This window comes from Chiloscyllium plagiosum, chromosome 10, assembly GCF_004010195.1.
Source record: "Chiloscyllium plagiosum isolate BGI_BamShark_2017 chromosome 10, ASM401019v2, whole genome shotgun sequence".
NCBI lineage: Eukaryota > Metazoa > Chordata > Chondrichthyes > Orectolobiformes > Hemiscylliidae > Chiloscyllium > Chiloscyllium plagiosum.
This window is the reverse complement of record NC_057719.1, coordinates 39,126,648-39,150,362: the sequence shown is the minus strand read 5'-3', so window position 1 is coordinate 39,150,362 and position 23,715 is coordinate 39,126,648. Positions and strand designations below refer to the sequence as shown.

Sequence of the window (23,715 nt, the reverse complement as noted above, 5' to 3'; positions counted from 1 at the left end):
CTGCACATTCCAGCACACAACAGGCTATTTAGATGGCTAATCCACCATTGTCCTCTACCCTTAAATGTTTCTATGAAATCTCTAACAATGACAAGGACAAAGTCAGCAGATCCAATGGAATATCACATCTGCAAGTTCCCCTCCAAGATGCAAACCATTCTGACATGAAACTACAGTGAAATTTTGATATAACAATGATCTGTGTCAATTCACTTAAGGCAAGGAATTCTCATGCTCCCAAGTCTCTCCTTAGCCTAATATGACATTGTCCTCCATCTTTAGTTACTCTTGTGATTCTCACTGACACCAGATTTTTCCAAGGCTCCTGATATCATACTCAGTCAAATGCTGCTTTGATGTCAAGGGCAGTTACTCACATCATTTCATCATCCTCCTCCCTGGCAAATAACCTGGTTGGACCAGATTATTTGCAACCTTGGTGTCATATTTGATCCTGAGATTAACTTTCAGTTTGATATCTGTATCATCACTAAGACTGCAGATTTCTACCTCTTTAAATTGTTTGACTCCATTCCTGCCTCAACCCTTCTGTTGCTGAAACTGCAATACGTGCCTACGTTACATTCAGATCTGACTATTCCAATGCATTCCTGTCCAGCCTCCCACAGCTGGTTTCTACAAGCTTGAGGCCATTCTAATTTCAAGCTTCCCAATGTTACATGGCATCTGAACTCATCTAATTCCTGAACATCTTGAGCATTGAAGATTTTAATAACTATCATCGGTGCTTAAACGCTGGAGTTTCTCACTATATATTTAGATCTATTTTATTTTCCACCTCTGAGACGCTCTTTAAAACCTATATGTAATCACTTTGATCATCTGCTCTAATACCATTTCATATTGCTTGTTGTCACATTTTTGTTTTATAATGCCTCAGTGAAGCACCTGGGATCATTTCATTACATTAAAGAGACTATTTAAATACAAGATGTTGTATTTGGCACATCAAAATCTGTCACCAGCCTTTTGCAAGACTTTGCTCTCTTCATTGCCTCCACTGGTGGTATGGTACCTGTATTACCACAACACAGCATTCTATTAGCTGTCAGGATGACCATGGATGCAGGGTTACCCTTGGTGTTCAGCCTCTCTTTTGAGTTGTAAGCAGGCTTTTCTTGCATGCAGAGTTCTGCAAGTGTGAAGTGGAGAGGCTGGAATGGCAACTTAAGTGAAATGCAATTGTAAGGAATGGGTGCAAAGCTGCAGAGTTGATTGTTGAGATGGAGATTTGTTTAGCTAAGTAAAAGTTGTGTTGGTCAAAGGGGTGTTTTGTAGGATAATGATGGCAAATTCGAAGAATGTTAGTTGGCATTTGATATTGGAATGTCATTCACAATGCTTGACACAATGCTGTCATGAAACCTTTCATACTCTGTCCAGGTACGAGGCAAGACGTTTCTGCTGCTCACAGCCTCCGCAACTTCCAGCCTTTGTTATAGATTATTTTCATCTTCTCAAAATTGAATTTGCTTTCTTGTTCAACTGATCTGCAAGGAATTCTTCTCCTTCCATTTTGCACTTATTCTGATCTATTCTGGGGTACCTTTAAATAGGAAACATGTCATTGACAAATGTGTGCTATCATCTTCGCTATTGATGGGAAACTCAGAAATGGCATGCTAATGCTGTCAGCTTCAGAGATCAGTGGCATCGGTTCCAGGTGGCTGACAAACTTGGATTTAAAAAAAAATGAATGTATTACAGCCAGTATGATTAATAAACTTTCAATTGCTGGTTTTCTCATCATTTCACTTTTAGAATGCCCTCCTGTGAGGTCAGGCTATTGGTAAGCTACAAGTTCTGAAAAATACATTAGATGATACATTTTTGTCACTTTCACATACATGCCCATCACCTCTGTTGGGAATCCCAGAAATGTTAGAGGAAGACTAGGGATCCAGCAGCATGGCTCGCAGAAAATTTAGCATCAGATCTTCTCAAGTAATATTTCGGACACAATAAAAACTTTATAATGTTTTCACGCTGAGGTGCATTGAGCCATAAAGTGGTGAGAGGCTGAGGAATTTCAAGATTAGCTTAGCTTTAAGATGAAAATAATACAATCAGTTAGCATATTTATAGTTGATCAGTAGAACTATTGACACATTCCATTCATATTTGTCCATTTGGCAAGATTGTGCAGTAAAGCAACCAACTAATAGAGGAAAACATTCTGATATTCTTAAAAAAATGCACAAGAACAACAAGCAATTATGTTCTTTCAGTCATTGCAGTAAGAAGAGTGCATATTTATAATGGTGTACCATCTGCTGATTATAAAGTAATTCACAAGCAAAATATTAAGTGAAAAGCAAGAGTTATAAAGAGTAAGCTTTTAGAGGGATGCTGGCAAATTCATTTAGGATATCTGGTCAGCCTGAATAAGTTGGACTGAAGTGTCTATTTCTGTGCTGTACAACTTTATGATATAGGAGAAACCAGAAGTGCTATTTGATTTTGTAACCCCTCAAGTGATGCAAACAGAATTGTTCTTTAATAATAACATTTGGGGTCGAAACTCAGATGGCACCAACAGAATTTAGTCATTTGCTAATCATTTCTCTTCTGCTTCTAACTATCATTCTTACATTGTTTCCTCAAAATTACTTGGAAAAAAATAGGAATAGTTGTGAAATTTTGTTTATAATCAAAGGATTTTGAAAGTTCTAAAAACAAAAAGGGAGATTTTACTTATGTGCAAGAGAAGAAAAAATGTTATCATTAACTTTCACATGTTCCAACTCTGTTTATAATTTAAACATTAACAATCTGCTATTGATTGCACAAGGCAGCTTGTGGTCTTAAAAATGACAGCACAAAGCTTATGAGAAATTTGATAAAACACTTAATTAAAAAGAACAATCCTTGTTTCAGAAGAAAGACTAAACGAGGAAGGGGAAGGAGAAAAATGAGGGTTTTTTTTGTAGAACTGCTCTGAATAGTCAATAAAACGTATCATGCTTCAAAGGACTATACAGCAAATTTTTCATAATGTAGATAAGTTATCTTAATATATTTACAAGTCCATTAAGAGAAGCGCACAGAAAATTGTTTTTTTTTATTAAACCCAGCCTTGTACTGAAAGAGTGAAGATTCTGACAGTGGTATTATTTAATTTTAATTTAATGGAAAATGTTACGTACTATGCATCAATTCTGCATATACACATACCCAAAATGATGGTAGGGCAGATATAGAATTCGGAGAAAAAACACAATGTTACAACAGTATATCTTGAATCACCTGTCTAGTATTTTCCAGGTTTAGCTTCTCTGTTTTAGAAGAATTTGTAGCTCACACCAAGAGCTGGATGAGACACCACTGGTCAAATGATTCATTACTCCACTGGATAATTTTATGATTCTAAGGCAAATGCAACCAGCAACTGTCAAATCAAGCAAAATGATCCACTAACGTGGGTGAGTATAGCAGCTTAAATTCTTAATGAAGGCTTTACTAGTAAAGTTTATATGTCTACATTCACAACACTCACTTTGCTTGCTCACTCGTTGTGAAATAAATATTTCAACATTTCCATCTGCCTTCTCCATAAAAATACATGTAATGATAATGTATGATCCTCACTGTATATGCAATAAAGTTTTACAAATATTACATGAAACATTTCTCCATCTCAATTAAACTTGCTTTCTGAAATAGAGATGGAGTTAACTTTAATTATACATTTTATCAAATGTAAGTAATGGATTGGAAGTGAAAATGAGCTGGCCCTGATAATGAAAATAATCTGCTTCACTATTTACTGAATTTAGCCCAACATCTTTCAAATGAAAATCCAGTTCAGATGTTAAGGGAGTTTTATTGTAGTATATTGGGTTATGTTATCACGTACATGTTGGAGACAACAATTAAACATAAAATACTTCAAATATTTTTTATTAATATCTTTGTCTTTGTTTACCCTCTACGATTGAAAGATTGAAAAGTTAAATTGAATACTTAACTCTCACTTACAAGGTACAACAATAATCACGTACACATGATTATTAATCATTTTAATATGCACAAAAAATGGATTAATCATATTGTGAATTCTTCTGCAAGGTTACCCTTTCCAGACTGTACTAGAGATTGTTGTTTGGAGCAATATATTGGAAAGCCAACCAGATTTAGTATTGTATAACGAGATGGGATTAATTAATGATCTCAGAGTAAAGGATTGTCTTGGGAAGAATGATCATTGCAAACTTGAATTTCAAATTAAGTTTGAACATGAGATACCAGTTTCCACACTAATGTTCTGGTGTTAAACAAAGGCAATTATAGCAACATTTTATTAACCAGCACTTATGGGACCATGAGTGTGCCAGTTGATCAAATATTCTGGATAATCAAAAAGGTAAGCATAGCTGCAATAAACTCTGACCAAGTGAAGCTTTGAGGCATCAACACACCTCCTAAAAACAATGTTAAAATACAGAGTAATTAATAGAAGCATAATGTTGTACTTTATTTACAGCATAAATACTTTTGTGGCAGATTATGTTTGAGGTATATAATTTTTGTTGGTTTATCAAGAGTGCTGGTTAAAACAAAGTTTGCTGTACATAGGCACGAGAACAGGTTTAGACATGAACAGTAGCAGTCATTTAAGGAGATATTCAGGAGAGGAAGGACATGTGTGCGCGTGTGTGCATGCATGTGATGGGTGGAAGTGAGATTTCACAATTAAGCAAGGAAGTTAGTTTTTGCCTTTATGGTAACACTAAGACATATTGTATTGCAAATGTCAATGGCAGGCTGGAGGACAGGGAACCTTTTAAAGATCAATAAGGGGTAATTTAAATAAGTTATAAAAAGAATGAAGGTGAATTATAAAAGGAAACTAGTGCACAATATAAAAAACAAAAAGCAGAAGCTGTGCAATTATGCTTGTGCACAGCCACTCTGAGGTTGTGTGTAGCAATCAGCATCAGCACACCAAATGTGGCAGTGACTTCTGATTTCATCTACAGGCATCAGAGGCCCACACAACTAAAATGAAAATTAGAGGGAAGACTGTCTGTAAGTATACAAAATCGAAGACCGTAGCTAAAGTGAATGTTGGTCTCTTAAAAAGATGAGATTGGAGAGTTAATGGGAACACAGATATGGGACCGATACAAAATCAAAAGTTTGCTTCCGTTTTCATGGTGGGGATACTAAAATCAACCCAATATTAACAGGTAATGCAGTGACTAAAGAAAAAGAACTTAAAACAATAGCCATACTATGTAAAAAGTGCTGAGCAAATTATTGGGAGTAAAGGCAGACATGTCCCCAGAGCCTGATAGCTTACGTCTTAAGCTATAAAAGGAAATTACATCAGAGATAGTGGATACTTGGTTCCAACTTTCCAAATTTCCAGGATTTTAGGAAATTTCCAGTGGATTGGAAACCTGTTAATGCAATGTTCTCATTTCAAAATGGGGGCAGGCAGAAAGTAAGAAACTGTAGATCAGTTAGTTTAACATCCATTATTAAGAAATTGTAATTCATTATAAGGAAAGTAGTAATGGGACACTTGGAAAGTCAAATCACAAGGTTGTGTCCAGAGTCATCATAATTTTAAGTATGATAAATAGTGTTTGACTATTATGCTTGAGTTCTTTGGACACATAACAAGCAAATTGGATAATGGAAGTCCTATAGACCTCAACCCCTTCTCCTCATGATGTGGAGGAGCCAGTGTTGGACTGGGATGGACAAAGTTAAAAATCACATAACACCAGGTTACAGTCCAACAGGTTGTCCTTTGTCCTTCTCTCCATAACTTTTTATCCCCTTTCCTAATTAAGAACTTGTCTATCCCTCTCTTAAACACACTCAATGAGTTGGCTTCTACAATCTTCTGTGGCAATGAGTTCCACAGATTCATCACTGTCTGGCTGAAGAAATTATTTCTCTGCTCTAAGGATCATTCCTTCTGTGGCTGTGCCCTTGGGTCTTAGTCTCTCCTACAAATGGAAACATCTCCACCACATCCACTCTATTCAGATCTCTCATATTCTGTAAGTTTCAATGAAATCCTCCCTCATCCCTCTAAACTTCATCAAGTACAGATGCAGAGTGTTTGACATCGCCTCATATTCCTGTGAACTTCCTCTGGACACTTCCAAGGCTAGCACATCCTTCCTTAGAAACAGACCCAAATCTACACTCAATATTCTAAACATGGTCTGACCAGAGCCTTATACAATCTCAGAAGTATATCCCTGCTCTTGTATTTAGCCTGTTTGAAATGAATGCTAAAATTGTAATTGATCTGTCCAAGTCCTTCTGCAGCCTCCCCATTTCCTCCACACTACCTGTCCTCCACCTATCTTTCTGACATCTACAAATTTTGCAACAATGCTCTCTGTTTCTTCATCTAGATTGTTTCTGTTTTACGTGAATAGTTGCGGTCCCAAAACTGACCCCTGTGCAACTCCACTAGTCACCAGCTGCCATTCTGAAAAAGACCCCTTTCACCCCACTCTCTGCCTTCTGCCAGTCAGCCAATCCTCTTTCCCCTAAGACCATGGGCTCTTATTTAGCAGCCTCCTGTGTGACACCTTGTCAGAGATCTTCTGGAAATCCAAAGAGATCATGTCCACTGGCTCTTCTTTGTTTAATTTGCTCAAAACCTCCTCAAAGAATTCTAATGACCTTCCCATTGATGACAATGTTCTGACTCAGTCCTATTTTCTAATGTCTTTCCAAGTACTTCACAATCTCATCCTTAATAATGGACTCTAATCACCCTAGCCAATGATAGAGGTCAGCCTATAAATTTCACGTTTTCTACTTCCTTCCATTAGCTATTTTCCAGTCCTCTGGAGTACCTCCCTGAGTCCAGTGATTTCTGATTTCCACAATCTCCTCAGCTATCTCCTTCATAACTCTGGGATGTAGTCCATGTGTTCAGGGTGACTTATCCACCTTCAGATCTTTCAGCTTTCCTAGCAGCTTCTCCGTAGTGACGGTTACTACATTCAACCCTTCCCCTGGACTCTTGAAACCAACTCGTCAGTTTCAAACATACCAGAGATTTCATTAAACTGAACATAAACAAGTAGGATTACACTGAGAATTTTTGTGTAACCAACCCTTCATCACTGTGATCTTGCAAACATTTTTCTTGATTAAAAAATAGTCACATATTAACCAATTATGAAAGAAAAACACACCATTTTGATGTTGTGATAAAGAATGCATTCAGCACAATAAGCTCTTTTAGGAAAAAAGGAACACATTAAAAAAAAAACTGCAGTTTGGTGAAAGTTCAACTCAAAAAAGCAGAACTAATCAATTAAGGAAACAGTCCCAAATCCTACATTGCACATCTTTCAAGTGAAACTTTTCTGTTCTATAGCATGTCAGAAGTACTGTATTTGGAAAAATAAACACTGCAGATGCTGGAAATTTTCTTATTAAAAAGATGAACTGATGGGAATGTTGACGATGTTAGGCAACATCTGTTAAGAATTATGCTTATTGCCTTCACATTGATGATCAGCCTGATTATTTCCAGCACAGTTGTTTTCATTACAAATACACTTTCTGATCTGTAAATGAAATTCTCCTTGTGTAAAAGCATTTGTAACCTTTGTGAAGATTTTCATAGATGCATTTATTGTAAATACTATTGCAACAATTGCACACTTGGCAAACTTAGATGTTGCTTTAAAAAGTTAGCTTCAGTTGACTGAGTCAACTCAAGACGGAACCCTTGGACTATGTCTTCAAGTGGGAAAGTATGGGTTCATGACAAATTCATGACTTTAGCCATGCAATTGATGTTCAGAAATTTCCAAAAATTACTCCATCTGGTCACAATTGTCTAAATATATGTCATGCAAGACAACAATTATGTTTTTGGATTCCTGGATAGACTGGGTATTTCTCTTAGTTTTAGCATCATCACCCATTCCCATCAATTGATTCAGTATTCAATATCTCGGTAAATCTAGCATGATTTCATGATCAAAAAAAGTTTGTCACAATACCATCTGTAACCAAAAGATTGTCTGGCTATACATTAGCAGCGATAGTTACCTATCATTAAAGAGGTTAGTGAACTGTATTTTGCATAATAAAATATTTTCGATAATTATAAACTTTCTATTTTCTAGGGTGTAGATTTGCTCGCTGAACTGTAAGTTTGATATCCAGGTGTTTCATTACCTGGCTAGGTAACATCATCAGTGGCGACCTCCAAGTGAAGTGAAGCTGTTGTCTCCTGCTTTCTATTTATATGTTTGTCCTGGATGGGGTTCCTGGGGTTTGTGGTGATATCATTTCCAGTTCGTTTTCAGAGGGGTTGATAGATGGTATCTAGATCTGTGTATTTGTTTATGGCATTGTGATTGGAATGCCAGGCCTCTAGGAATTCTCTGGCTTGTCTTTGCTTAGCCTGTCCCAGGATAGATGTGTTGTCCCAGTCAAAATGGTGGTTTTTTTCATCCGTGTGTAGGGCTATGAAGGACATTATTCCAACGAGCTACCACACACTGCAGTACAGACGAACTTCGGAAAACAGAGGAGAACCACCTATACAACATATTCAAGAAGAATGGATACTCAAAAAATACAGTCTGCAGATTCCTCAGGAACAAACCATAACAAGCAGACCTAACATAGCCAGAAACCCTAACCACCTTGCCATACATCAAAGAACATAGAACATAGAACATAGAAGAATACAGCGCAGTACAGGCCCTTGGGCCCTCGATGTTGAACAGGAAATGACATCACCACAAACCCCAGGAACCCCATCCAGGACAAACATATAAATAGAAAGCAGGAGACAACAGCTTCGCTTCACTTGGAGGTTGCCACTGATGATGTTACCTAGCCAGGTAATGAAACATCTGGATATCAAACCTACAGCTCAGCGAGCAAACCTACACCCTAAACCTCAACCTGACCTACAAACCTTCACAAACCTTTCTATTTTCTTTAATGCCTAAATAACAGATTTCTACTGTGCTGTCGGTCAGTGCTTTTGGTTCATCATTCTGCTGGCTTCAGACTAATTACTATTTGAGATGGACTAATAGGTGAAGTGAGACTGAGACAAGATGGAAGCTTTTTTCTTGACACAAAGGATGCAAGTCTGGAAGCCTGACCGTGCTGGATATTTCACATTTTAAAACGGAGATTGTTAGACATAGAGTAATACAGTCAGAGACGTACAGCATGGAAACAGACCCTTCGGTCCAACCCATCCATGCTGACCAGATATCCCAACCCAATCTAGTCTCACCTACCAGCACCCGGCCCATTTACTTTCAAACCCTTCCTATTCATATACCCATCGAAATGCCTTTTAAATGTTGCAATTGTACCAGCCTCCACCACTTCCTCTGGCAGCTCATCCCATACACATACCACCCTCTGTGTGAACAAGTTGCCCCTTAGATCTCTTCTATCTTTCCCCTCTCACCCTAAACTTATGCTCTCTAGTTCTGGACTCCCCACCCCAGGGAAAAGACTTTGTCTGTTTATCCTATCCATGCCCTTCAAAATTTTGTAAACTTCTAAGGTCACCCCACAGCCTCTGACATAAAGTAAGAAATATATCTCGAAAGTACTAGTAAAATAGATCAAGCGTATCAGAATCATCCGATATAACTCTCCGCATCCTCACTGCTGGCCCTTAAACCATCTCTTTGACCAAAATTATTCATCTGAATATTTCCTTTGTTTCTGCATTAAGTTTTACTTAGTCACTAGAGGACTTTTGTTTAACAGTGTTAAGCAAATTATAGAAAATTTATGATGTTACTTGGTGCTGCACCTAAATGTTATTCTTTCAATTGCATCTTATTTTAACATCAAAGTTACCATTACGTGAACGAAGGAACCCAATTATGTACTGCAGACAAAATTTCATTTTTGCTGCAACAGCTTCCATTTAAAGTTGGATGAAAGAAGACTGTAATCTCAAATGAAGGTCAAACATACTTCCATCAGTTCACATCACCAATTATCAAGGTTTGTGGTCTCAATAACAAAGGTGAAGTTTTGCTTAAGTTAAGTGACCTGAAGTGAATTAAAGCTTAAGATCTTCCTCTGATTCTGTTTTTCCACAGATGTCCCTATTTCTGGACTAGCCCGTACTCCTCTTAGTAGTTGCACTCAATAATATTGGAACAGAAACGGTCGATGATTCCTTATAAAAGAGAATGGTGCATGACCAGAATTTTGTTTATTTCCCCAGCAGGCAAAGGGTATGGAATTCGTTCGGAGGCTTTCAACTTTCTTTGCTATCTGACAGAATTCATTACTATAGAATCAAGATACCAAAATGTTCAAATCCTACCTTTCAACAAAACTGACTCTCTTATTAACATATAGAGGCAGTTTGAATGCAAATTAAATCACGTCAATGTAATCAATGTTTTAAGACCAATAGCAAAGAGAAGTGTGGACAGTGGACCCACAGATTTTAAAATAAGTAAATAACTGAAACTTTTAAATCAACATAGCCACTATATATTGGAGGCATGTATATTAAATACATTGTGCCCAAAGATGCTTGGTCAGTTCAAAATACGTTTAAACTCTCAGGTTAATTAAGACATGCAGTTTAGTTGTCCGTCAAATTTAATGTCTTCAAAAAGTGGGTGGGTTAGTGTTATGGAGTCTTCTGATTCTTTTACCAGTTGGTTGAAATACTTAATTAAATTGCTTTTCTTTTTCCCTCTCAAGATTCCACGAAAATGAAGAAGAGCTAAAAGATGTTTTTCACTGTAAATTAGAGAAATGCAGACATTAGAAAAACATTTTCATAGACTAAAAGATTATTGATAAATATTTGGCTGAAATGCACAAGTACAAAGGATAACAGTTCACAACAAATTCAAGTAGGTAACAGCAGGAGTAAAGGAAACTAAGGTATAGTGGAGTAGGAATTGGGTTGAGTGGTGAGGAAAAGAGGGGTAAGAATAGTGTAGAGATGAAAGAGATTAAGGGAAGGTCAAAAGGGAAGCATTTAACGAGCAGAGAGATAATAGTAGTGAGCTCAGTTTCAACTTAGCAACCAAGAGCAAATGCAAAGAGAAAAAGGAAGTGGCTAAGGTAGCATGATGGAAACAGCAAATCAGGAATTGAAAGTTGGCGAGTGGAAAGAACTCAAGAAAATTATAGTAACCAGGGCTGCATGGTGGCTCAGTGTTAGTCCTCTGCCTCACAGCACTAGGGACCCGGCTTTGGTTCTACCCTCAGACAACTGTGTGCAGTTTTCACTTTCGCCCCGTGTCTGCGTGGGTTTTCTTCCACAGTCCAAAGATGTGCAAATCCACTTGCTGGGGACTGCCAGCCGGATCGCATGATAGTTCATACTTAGTTGTACATTGGCTTCAATTAGCTCTGGACTGTATGCAATCTCCACACTAGCAACTACTCAAATCTAGTGCTGCTGGGACTACATAACTGTCTGTCAATTGAACAGACCATTTGGTCGGCAAGTCTTGGCCTGAATCAGTTAACACCCTGCCAAGAGATAATGGTCATGGAACAGTCGTCGTTTGACAGGTTGGGTCTCAACTTACTTAGCATCCCCAGAAGGTGAGATTCAGTGGGATGGAATTCAACACTACCCCCCACTCCATGAAACCCTCAAGAGTGTTAAAAGTATATCTAGATAAATCTAATACTAAGCACAACAACTTACCCAATATCTGGATAGTCCATATATAACGTGTTCAGTTTTGTCTCAAGTTCACTTTCGTTTGAACCAATAAAATCGGGCAACTCTTGGGTTATAGGCAAAAGCCACGAAGCAGTACTTCCCTTGAAAACAGAGATTTACTTCATTAGTCTGATAATTGAAAATATATTACCTATACTGATGCACCTTATAAGTTTATCTATCCTTTATTAATGACTGGTGATATTAAAAGTTACAAGCTAGTAATTTCTGCAGTCCTTAACCAATATGATGTGCATCTACATTTTTAGAATATACCAGAACTTGTCACAGAAAAACAGTGCTGTTTGGCTAATTAAACCATTTTTAAAACCTTTTTTGATTATTCTCTGAAACATATTTCTGTTACTTTAATGACAAAATCTGCAGTGATTTCCACATTTTGCCTCACATGTCTGACACTGCTCTTTGGAATTTCTGACATGCACTTTTGGGCTTGCCAATATTTGCAGATGTGTTTCCTAAAACAAAAAACTTTTTGTAAGCTATACCTTTCATCAGGCTTTCAAGTTAAATTCAGGAATCCACTAATATCAGGATTTTACAGAAAAACAAACCAAAAAAGTAGTACATAAAATTAGCAAATTTCAAATAAGGCTATGTGACAGAGGCTTATGATACATTTTTATTACTTGACAACTTGGGTTTTAAAGTGTATTAAAGAATAAATTTTTGGTTAATTAATATCAGTCTTGTTTTTTTTAAATATAGAGATCAGAAAGTTACTTTGATCAGCAAGCTAAAAATAGCATCCCAAAAAATGTTTACCTGAATGTCTTGCATAACCCCACCCTCCAAGGAGGTACATACAATATAAAGGTTTTTGCTGACTTGAGTTTTAATCTGGAAGAGGAAGAGGAACTGAAACAAGTTTAGGTGACAGAGATTTATAAACAGCAGAAGTACTCTTAGTAGAAGTCTTCAAACAATTGAGGACAGGACTGGAGGTGGGATCCTGAGTTGCTTAGAATAAAATTGCAAAAGCCAACATTTGTGGAGGTGCAAGACAGAAAGACATCCTACAATGCAGTCATTGACCGCTGGGTCTCTAAATGTGTTGTTGGGGTAGGAGGGTTAAAACTTTTGATATTTCTAATCAGATGATTTTAGCTAGTTCTTGTAAATATAGTTCATAAGTTTTTCTTTTTGTGCAGTAAACTTTTATATGCTTCTGTTAAAAGTTATGCTGTTTTATTTTGGTAACATCTTGTGAACAGGTTTAGTCACTAACCTCTACTGTAAAAGAAATATAAAAACAACTATTATTTAATTTTACTCTGGGATCCAACTTGTTCAGTATTACCATTAGCTGGGATCATAATGAGAAGGAATAGTGAATAAATGAAATAAACTATGTCTAATTTAAGTGCTATTAATTAATCACTTCTAATTCAGTTAACTGAACATCTGTTGCTTAAAAGAAAGGAGAAAGACAAATTTTTCACATGAATGAGATGGAGAATATAAATGGATTTAACATATTATGATCCTAGCTGATGGTATTATTGAACATGTCAGATGCCAGACTGAAACCCAACTTGATGAATTATATTTTATGATGTTTTATTATTAATGAAGTCCTCTCTTACAAGCAGAGCACACAAATTTTATTTTAAAATAAAACAAATTTATTTAGCAAAGGAGATGAAGATAAAACACAATAAACCAAGTTATTTACTTATAACATAAATTCAGGACAGGACATTACATGGTGCAGTATAATGTCATTTAGCCCAGAAAATCTTTATAACTTCAAAGATATCCCTTATACAGTACCCAAAGGCAACCTTCACAGACATCACATCAGAGGAAAACAAAGTCTTTTCCTAACACCTTGATTATGTTAACGTAACTATTGTGTTAAATCCTCTGATTGAAACCTCTGATAATGTATTTCTGGTTATTATACGCATCAGTTTAAACGCAGTTTCAAATTCTTTTCAGAGTTTTATCCCGATATTTCTAGGATGTGACTGTATGAACTTCCTCCAAGATAATCTAGTTTAATTATATTCTGTCCTCATTAACACTGCTCTGTCCATGCAACTCTATTCAAGAATTTCACAGAATCATCAAAAACTAGAAACACAAACAAAACTCTAGAAATGTTTCCTAAAGCTTTATTTTTTAAAAATAAACTTTCTGACCCTCTGAACTGGAACTTGTCTAAATTATTTGGTCCTAAAATTCTGCAAGAACATATATGACAGGAGAGAGCTGAAAACAATGTTAAAAAAAATCACCACAGCAATAGAAACATTTGTAAGCTAATGACACAGGCCATCAGGGTCTGGGGACTTGGTTGCCTTTACTCCCAATAATTTTCTCAGTACCTTTTCACCTAATGATTGTGATTGTTTTAAGTTCCGCCTTTTCTTTAACCTCCGCATTATCTGATACTGCTGAGATTTTTTCAGTGTTCTCTACCATGAAAACTGACAGAAACTACTAATGTTGTGCCCCTGCCATTTGTGTTTTCCATTATTAACTCCCCAGCCTTGTCCTTTAAGGGACCAACATTCACTCGAAGCTGCACACTTTAAAAGGAAATGTTATTTATCAAAGCGTTTGTTATCTGTTTTCATATCTTGTGCTCGTTTTCTTTCATAATTCACCTTCATTCTTTTTATTAGTTTTTTTCAGTTACTCTTTGTTGATCTTTAAAAGTTTCTGGATCTTCCAGCCTGCCACTTGACTTTACAATATGGTATACCTTAGATTTTGTCTTTATAATAAGTCAAAAAACTTTTTTGCTTAGCTATGGATGATCTTTTTTCCTGCTTACAAACTTTTTTTTTCCGTTCTGGAATATAGATTTAGCTGGGGGCAGTTGAGTATTTCCTTAAACAAATGCCACTGCTCATTAACCCTGTCCTACCTTTTAGTTTTCCTGTCCAGAGTACTTGGGCCAAATATGTCCTCATGTCTAGGGAATTACCTTTAGTTAACTGCAGAATGATAATGTTGGACTCTAGTTTCTTGACCTTGAATTGAATTTTAAATTCTAGCATGCTATGATCACTCTTCCTTATAAGATCCATTACAATTAGATTAATTAATTCCAATACATTACAATACCAAATCCAGAACAGGCTGCTATTTGGTTGGTTCTAAACCATATTGCTCTAAGAAACACAGTCTTTAATACATTGAATAAATTCTCTCTTGAGGCTATCCATGTCAATTTGATTAATCCAGTCTATATGCATATTAAAATCACCCACGATTGTTGCCATACCTTTCTTACAAGCCCCCAGTATTTTTGGTTTATCCTGTGCCCTATTGCGTGACAACTGTTTGGGGACCTATAGATTACTTCCCTCAAGGAAAGAAACTTTTGTTTCTTTCAAGGGACCAATGAAACATTTAACTGGTTAACCACACTAAATGTGAAAACTTCTGTGTCATGAGTTATTGTTTAAGAAAATATCTGAATGCTGACCTTAAAGGTTTTTTGTTACTTCTCAGTACAGTGCAAAGATATTCTGGATAAAAAAGTATATTTTAAACATGCAAAGAACATGAAATATGGCACACAGGGTCATTGTGATATTTATGACTGGTATGAAGGTCTGAAGAAATGTTCAACTTCTAAAGAAAATAAAGATGAAACATAAATTAATCTGTACACAGTTGGTGAATAATGCTTGAAGAGGTTTGGCTCCCCAGGGGAAACTAAGTTTAAGATAAGCCAGTGTTTGCTGCACATAGTCAACAAAACAAAAACATTTATATTACTTACATGTTCTTCATACATCTTATTTATTGTCTCAAGTTCTTCCTTGATTTTATTTGCTGCTTTGTCACGCTCTTTAGATGATTTGCAGTTAAAGCGTTGTTTCATGATTTGTGCAATGTATTCTTTAACAAACTGATAGTGGATACCAGATATCAAAACCTTTTAATTAAAAGCAATAATTATTTTTCATTTATTATTAATAGCCATTGTTTTTGCAATATTAAAAATTTAAGTGCTTGATCTAAGAACTATAAACAGTATACCTGGTAATTGGCTGGTTTCATTTTCTTGAACTCCTCACAGTACTTTTCAGCAATGCTTATTATCTGATTAAAATCCTCACTATTGGTCAGCCACTTCTTTGTGATTAACTTCTTAAAACAAAGCTGGAGAATAAAATGTCCATTTCAGTTGAATATTCTTCCTGATTAAACGATTTAAAAACACAAATCTCAACATACCTTCAACTGAAGCAAAATTTCATTTGAGATACTGTTATTGAGTTGTTTCACAACATTGTTTAATGTCTTTTCTATTTTGTTGGCATGTACATCATTGTCCTGCTTCAGTTTCTCTACATTTTCTCTGGTGGAACAGAAGGAAGATAAAGATAGTTATCATTTTTAATATACCAAATTCTTACTATGTATTAGAAAACAGTCGATGGGTGGGGTGAATAAAATATAGAATGCTTTAGATAGTCTTTTTTCAGTTTTAGCTGTTTCCAATGATTTTGAGTGCCACCTGGAGTGTACATTGTGTTACAACACTAGGCTGGATTTTCCTTAGCCTTTCTGCTGCTTTTACCATCACATATGATATATTGCTTTTGTTTGAGATTAAACTGTGATTTGATAGATGCAGATGAATGGAACAGTAGGTCAGAAGCTGGGAATTCTGCACTGTGTAACTTTAACTGCACTAAAGATGCTTGAAACCATCCAGGACAACACAATCGACTGCAATGACAACCCATCTAACACAAACATTCACTCCCTCCAGCATTGGCGCAATAAGGCCATTAGCACCATCTGCAAGATGCTTTGCAGCACTTTGCCAAGGCTCCTTTAACAGCACCTTCCAAACTTGCAACCACCGTCTTCTAGAAGGCAGGAGTAGCAGGTGTAGGGGAACAAGAAGTTCCTTAGTAATTCTCACACCATCCTCTCTTTCAACAATATCTCCATTCCTTCACTGTTGCTGAATGCTGAAGTGCACACCCAATGACACTGTGGGTATATCACATCACATAGATGGCAGCTGTTCAAAAAGGTGGCCTACCCATATCTACTCAAACACAATTAAATAATGATGATTATTGTTGGCCTCTATAGCAATACTTGCATCCCAGGGATGAAACGAAAAGATTAAGCTCGACTCTAGGTATTATACAGAGACTAGGATATACCTGCCAAACTTAACTGAATTTTTTGAAGAGGTGACTAAAGCAGTGGATAGAGGAATGTCCAAGGATGCTCTTCATACGGACCTCAAAGTGCCATTTGATTTATATACCCCATAAACAAGAGTAAGTGGTGTAGTTTATGGACTTTACGACAAATTGCTAATCAGATTACGAAATCTTTTGAGTGACAGGGAAGAGTAGACATAATGTGTAGGTACTCAAACTGGCAGGAAGTTATAAGTGGCATCCTGTAAAAATGTGTTAGGATCTCAACTATTCAACACATTTATTGATAACTTGTATGCTGAAATAAAAAGCCATATTCAAACACTCTAACGATACAATAGGTGCCATTGTAAGCAGTATAGACAAAAGCATAAAATTAATAAAGAAACACTGATAGATCCAATGAATGGGACAATTGTGTAAAATTAATTTTAATGCAGGAAGCTGTCAGCTTATTTACTTTGGACCTATAAAGAATAAAACAAAGCCTCTTCTAAATGCTGAAATAAAAACTAGAAATAATGAAACACAAAAGTTACGGGAGGGTCCGTGAAATCAGATAATTAATATGTCATGAAAAGGTACATAAAATAATCAAAAAGACTGATGGAATGTTTGTTTTTATGTCAAGAAGACTAAAATGCAAAGGCTGTAAAAGTCATATGGCAGCTATACAACGCCCTGTTAGATGACACACACACATAGTTTCGGGGTCCACACCTCAAAAGAGGATATTTAGTGTCTTTGAACCAAATGCTGAGAAGGTTTACCACAAGGGTTCAGGGGCTCCAAACGCCCTTGCAAGGAAAGATTTCACGAACAGGATTATATCCTCTTCAGTTTAGAATACCGAGCTTTAAGGGGAAGAAAGGAAGTTGTGAACAAACTATTTCCTCTGGTCCAGAAGTATAGGGATAGGTAGCACAAATTAAAAATTACAACTAGTCATTTGAGGAATGAAACTGGGAAACACTTTTATACCATAAGACATAGGAGTGGAAGTAAGGCCAGTTGGCCCATAGAGTCCATTTCGCCATTCAATCATGGCTGATGGGCATTTCAGTGCCACTTACCCGCATTCTCCCCGTATCCCTGAATTCGTTGAGAGATTAAGAATGTATCAATCTCTGCCTTGAAGACATTTAATGTTCCGCCCTCCACTGCGCTCCATCGCAATGAATTCCACAGGCCCACCACTCTCAGGCTGAAGAAATGTCTCATTTCCATTTTAAATTGAGCCCCTTTAATTTTAAGGCTGTGCCCATGGGTTCTAGTATCCCCACTAATGGAAACAAATTCCCAGTGTCCACCCTTTCCAAGCCATGCATTATCTAGTAAGTTTCTATCAGATCTCCCCTCAACCTTCAAAACTCTAATTAATACAATCCCAGGATCCTCAGCCATTCATTTAATGTTAGGCCTACCATTCCAGGGATCATCCGTGTCAATCTCCGGTGGACACGCTCCGATGCTGGAATGTCCTTCCTGAGGTGTGGGGCCCAAAACTGGACACTGTATTCTAAATGACGCCTAATCAGAGCTTTATAAAGTCTCAGTAGTACATCACTGCTTTTATATTCCAACCCTCTTGAGATAAGTGACAACAATACATTTGCTTTCTTAATCACAGACTCAACCAGCAACTTAACCTTTAGAGAATCCTGGTCTAGCACTCCCAGATCCCTTTGTATTTTGGCTTTATGAATTTTCTCACAGTTTAGAAAATAGTCCATTCCTGTATTCTTTTTTCCAAAGTGTAAGACCTCGCATTTACTCACATTGAATTTCATCAGCCATTTCTTGGACCACTCTCCTAAACTGTCTAAATCTTTCTGCAGCCTCCCTCTCTCCTCAGAACTACCTGCCTGTCTGCCTAACTTCGTAACATCGGTGAACTTTATCAGAATGCCCCCAGTCCCTTTACCCAGGTCATTAATATATAAAGTGAACAGCTGTGGCCCCAACACTGAACCCTACGGGACACCACTTGTCACCAGCTGCCATTCCGAAAAAGAACCTTTTATCCCAACTGTCTGCCTTCTGTCAGACAGCCAATCCTCAATCCATACCAGTAACTCACCTCAAACACCAAGGGCCCTCTCCTTACTCAGCAGCCTCCCATGAGGCACCTTATCAAAGGCCTTTTGCCTCTTCAAAGAATTCAAACAGGTTTGTCGGGCACAATCTCCTCTTACTAAATCCATGCTGATTTGTTCTAATCTGACCCTGCACTTCCAAGAATTTAGAAATCTCATCCTTAATGATGGATTCTAGAATTTTACCTACAACCGAGGTTAGGCTAATTGGCCTATAATTTTCCATCTTTTGTCTTGATCCTTTCTTGAACAAGGGGGGGGGGGGTTACAACATCGGTTTTCGAATCATCTGGCACTTTCCCTGATTCCAGCGATCTTTGAAAGATTACAACCAACGCCTCCTCTATTTCTTCAGCGACTTTCCTCAGAACTCGAGGATGCAGCCTATCGGGTCCAGGAGATTTATCAATTTTTAGACCTTTTAGCTGTTCTAGCACTTCTTCTTTTGTAATGGCTACCATACTCAACTCTGCCCCTTGACTCTCCTTAATTGTTGGGATATTACTCATGCCTTCCACTGTGAAGACTGACACAAAGTATTTATTAAGTTCTGCAGCTATTTCCTTATCTCCCATCACTAGCTTTCCGACATCAATTTGGAGCTGCTCTATTTCTACTTTTGTCTTTCGTTTGTTTTTTATGTACTGAAAGAAACTTTTACTATAATTTCTAACATTACTGGCTAGCTTACTTTCATATTTGATCCTCTCCTTCCTTATCTCACTCTTTGTTATCCTCTGTTTGTTTTTGTAGTCTTCCCAACTTTCTTGGCCACTTTATAGGCTCTCTCTTTTTCTTTGATACATTTCCTGACTTCCTTTGTCAACCACAGCTGTCTAATTCCCCCAGGATAATCTTTCTTTTCTTTTGGATGAACCTCTGTACTGTGTCCTCAATTGCACACAGAAATGCCTACCATTGTTGCTCTACTGTCTTCCCCACTAGGCTCTACTTCCAGTTGATTTTTGTCAGTTCCTCTCTCGTGCCCTTGTAATTACCTTTATTTAACTGTGACACCATTACATCCGATTTTGCCTTCTCTCTTTCAAACTGCAGATTGAACTCTACCATATTATGATCACTGCCTCCTATGTGTTCCCTTACTTTAAGATCTTTTATAAAGTCTGCCTCATTACATAGCACTAAGACCAGAATAGCCTGTTCCCTTGTGGGCTCCATCACAAGCTGTTCCAAAAAGCCATCCTGTAAGCATTCCATGAATTCCCTTTCTTTGTATTCACCTGCAACATTATTCACCCAGTCAATTTGCATATTGAAGTCCCCCATAATCACCATGACCTTGCCTTTCTGACGTGCCGTATCTATTTACTGGTATATCTTGTGCCCCTGGTCCTGACCACTGCTGGGAGATCTGTACGTAACTCCCATTATGGTTTTTTTGCCTTTGTGGTTCCTCAACTCCACCCACACAGACTCCACATCATCTGACCCTATGTCATTCAGTGCCATAGATTTAATTTCATTCTTAACTAACAAGGCAACCTTGCCCCCTCTGCCCACCTCCATGTCTTTTCAATAAATTGTAAATCCTTGGATGTTTAACTGCCTGTCATTCACGATGATTTGCCCCAGTAATTCATCTACTTTGCTACGAATACTACGAGCATTCAGGTAAAGTGCCTTAATGCTAATTTTCTTATCCTCATCATTTCCATCACCTCTTGTAATATGTCCTAGGTTATTCTTCCTTTTTGCTTCATTCCTAGTCTGCCTCGGACTTAAACCCTTCACACATGCTAACCTGCTGCTTATCTTTCTACTTGACTCCATACTCCATGTTGCTTTCCCTTTCCCTTCCCCCCAGACTCAAGTTTAAAGTCCTAGTCACCACCCTATTAATCCTTTTGGCCAGAACACTGGTTCCATATTGGTTCAGGTGGAGACCGTCTCATTGGTGCAGATTGCCCCGGTGGCAAAACTGATCCCAATGTCCCATGAAATGGAATCCCTCTTTCCCACACCAATCTCTTAGCCATGTGTTTACTTCTCTAATTTTCTTCTCCCTATTCCAATTTGCACGTGACTCGGGCAGTAATCCAGAGATTATGACCTCGAGGATATTTTCTTCAATTTCCTTTCTAGTGCTTGATACTCCCCAAACAGGTCCTCCTTCCTAGCTTTGCCTATGTCATTAGTGCCAACATGGACCACAACAACTGGATCCTCTCACTCCCGCTCCAATATCCTTTCAAGCCAGTCAGAGATGTCCTGCACCCTGACACCAGACAGGCAACACACCATGCGGGACTCCCAATCCTGCTCACAAAAGATACTACATGTTCCCCAAATTATAGAATCCAGTGTCCCCTGAATCCCCTATATCCCTACTTGTCTTTTTGCTACCCCCTCTTAAATGGCCGTCTGCACTATGGTGCAGTGGTCAGCTGGCTCATCCTGTCCACAGCCCTTTTCTTCATCCATACAGGGAACAAAAATCTCACACCTGTTGGACAAGATCAAGTGTGGAGACTCTTCCACTCCTGAACTCAGAATCCCCCTACCTGCCTCACTTACAATTATACTCTGTTGTTCCTGATCATTAACTGAATTTGAATTACATAATCTGCCGGGTGTGACTGTCTTCTGAAACAAAGCGTCCATGTAACTCTTCCGGGTGTGCCGCAGTGTTTGAAGCTCAGATTCCAGATCATCAATTCTGATCCGGAGTTCTTCCAACAATGAACACTTGCTGCAGATGTTGTCACTGCCGTTCACAATGGGATCAGCCCGCTCCCACATCATACAGCTCCAGCACATCACCTGTCCAGCCAGCTCTACTTATTTAATTAATTATACAAATATATGACTTAAATAATTTCTAGTACTTCTCTGTCGTCTTATTCAATTAACCAACTAATAGTAAACTTTTAATTAATCACCGATACACAAGAAATATCAATTCAAACACCTTACTTTAGCAACACGAGAGTCCTTTTTTTGGTTAGAGGTGGAGGGTAGGTGGGAGACACTACACATAGTGTCTCGGGATTCAGCTGCTGCCAAAATATATACCTGAAACGTCCGAGACAAGTTTTTATATTTACAAAGTTTACCTTCCTGTCAGGGCACTGGCCCTTGCTGTTGCTCCTCCCCCTCCAACGGCCGCCGAAAAAATACCAAAAGGGTAGTTGAAATTTGAAACTCTTCCATGTAGAGTAATTCACAGTTAATGTATTGGGCAATAGGTAGACAGAATTAAGTTGCAGACCACATTTAATTGAATGGCAGAGCATGCTGAAGGTGCTGGTCCACTCCAGTGCCTAACGTGTCCCTGAAGCCTTCAGAACATTTTCAGGGCTGACAATTTAATGCAAGACTAACATAGTGTTACATTAAGGTCCAGTTGGACATAAAAGATCCAACAGTTATTATCTGACGAGGAGGAAGGGAATTCTACCAGTTTTCTAATGATCAATAATCATTAAAAAAGAGCCCAAAGTACTGGGGCATTTTCTCACTCTTTGTTTAGATCCATTTGTACACTGGAACAGCAGCTACATTTCAAAGCAGTTAATTGAAAATGAATTATTTTGGCATTCTAACTCTTCCTTATTTTTTATTCATTCATGGGATGTGGGCGTTGCTAGCTGAGCCAGTATTTATTGCCCATCCCTAATTGCCCAGAGGGTGATTAAGAGTCAGCCATGTTGTTGTGGATCTGGAGTCACATGTAGACCAGACCAGGTAAAGATTGCAGTTTTCTTCCCTAAAGGACATGAGTGAACCAGATGGGCTTTTTCGACAATTGACAATGGATTCATGGTGATCAATAGACTCTTAATTCCAGATTTCAAGAATGATACTAACAGAAATATAATGTTATTTATGCTCTTTAATAATCAGTCAGTCAGTCATTAGAATAAATTACCTCAAATCAATACAGGTGTTGAGGCCTACCACCAAAACAGGCACTACATTTGGCTTGCTCATTACGAGGTCCTGATGATAGCTTGAAAAATAAATCAAAATTAGTCTGTTTAATCGTAATGAAAATAAAGTGTGGTATTTTAAATAATAAAACATTTACTCCAACATATAATAATTTACCCCTCCATAAATAATTACTCCAAATTTAACCAAGTCCCAATTTACCAGCATACTTAATTCTCAATGGTGACATCAAAAGTGTAAACAAGAGATTAAATTGAATACTTCTAATAGTGGAATCACTTGCCAAAGGTAAATATGGAAAGGGTAAAATTCCTGAATCTATTTTTATATCCCATTTCCAAACAGTGTTACATGTTGGTTGAAGCACTCCTGTGGACTGCCTTAGGATATTTTATTGTACTGAAAGCGTTATCTAAATAAAAGCTGTTGTTGATAATGCTAACAAGATAATTAAAAAATATCACACACCAGCAGGTTATAGTCCAAAAGGTTTAATTGGAAGCACTAGCTTTCAGAGCGCTGCTCCTTCATCAGGTAGTTGTGGAGTACACAATTGTAAGACACAGAATTAATAGCAAAAGTTTTCAGTGTGAAGTAACTGAAATTATACATTGAAAAATATTTTGATTGTTTGTTAAGTCTCTCATCTGTTAGAATGATCATGATAGTTTCACTATTTTCAAAATGTAAATCACAAAACCTTTTTTGAAAATTACATTCTCAGGTTAACTCAGGTTAGCCCAGATAAGATGTTGAAGGTGTTAGCCCCCTGTGTTCTGTTGTCTGTGCCACAAAGTTTGTGTGTGTGTGTGTCTGTGTTTGGGTGGGGGTGGAGTTG

General features: G+C 37.6%; 1 protein-coding gene across 5 annotated transcripts in view; it reads right to left on the bottom strand.

The window, feature by feature from the left end:
* Positions 1-9,995: 9,995 nt before the first annotated feature.
* Positions 9,996-23,715, bottom strand: part of LOC122553537 (exocyst complex component 3-like) — a 61,101-nt gene continuing 47,381 nt past the window's right edge. For all 5 annotated transcript variants that reach the window (XM_043697473.1, XM_043697472.1, XM_043697471.1 and 2 more), the window contains 6 exons: positions 22,855-22,935; positions 15,920-16,043; positions 15,722-15,844; positions 15,462-15,617; positions 11,684-11,802; positions 9,996-10,758 (listed from right to left, as the gene is read on the bottom strand). In XM_043697473.1, coding sequence (XP_043553408.1) covers positions 10,584-10,758; positions 11,684-11,802; positions 15,462-15,617; positions 15,722-15,844; positions 15,920-16,043; positions 22,855-22,935 — 778 coding nt within the window. In that variant the 3' untranslated portion in view covers positions 9,996-10,583. The remainder of the gene's footprint in view (positions 10,759-11,683; positions 11,803-15,461; positions 15,618-15,721; positions 15,845-15,919; positions 16,044-22,854; positions 22,936-23,715) is intronic.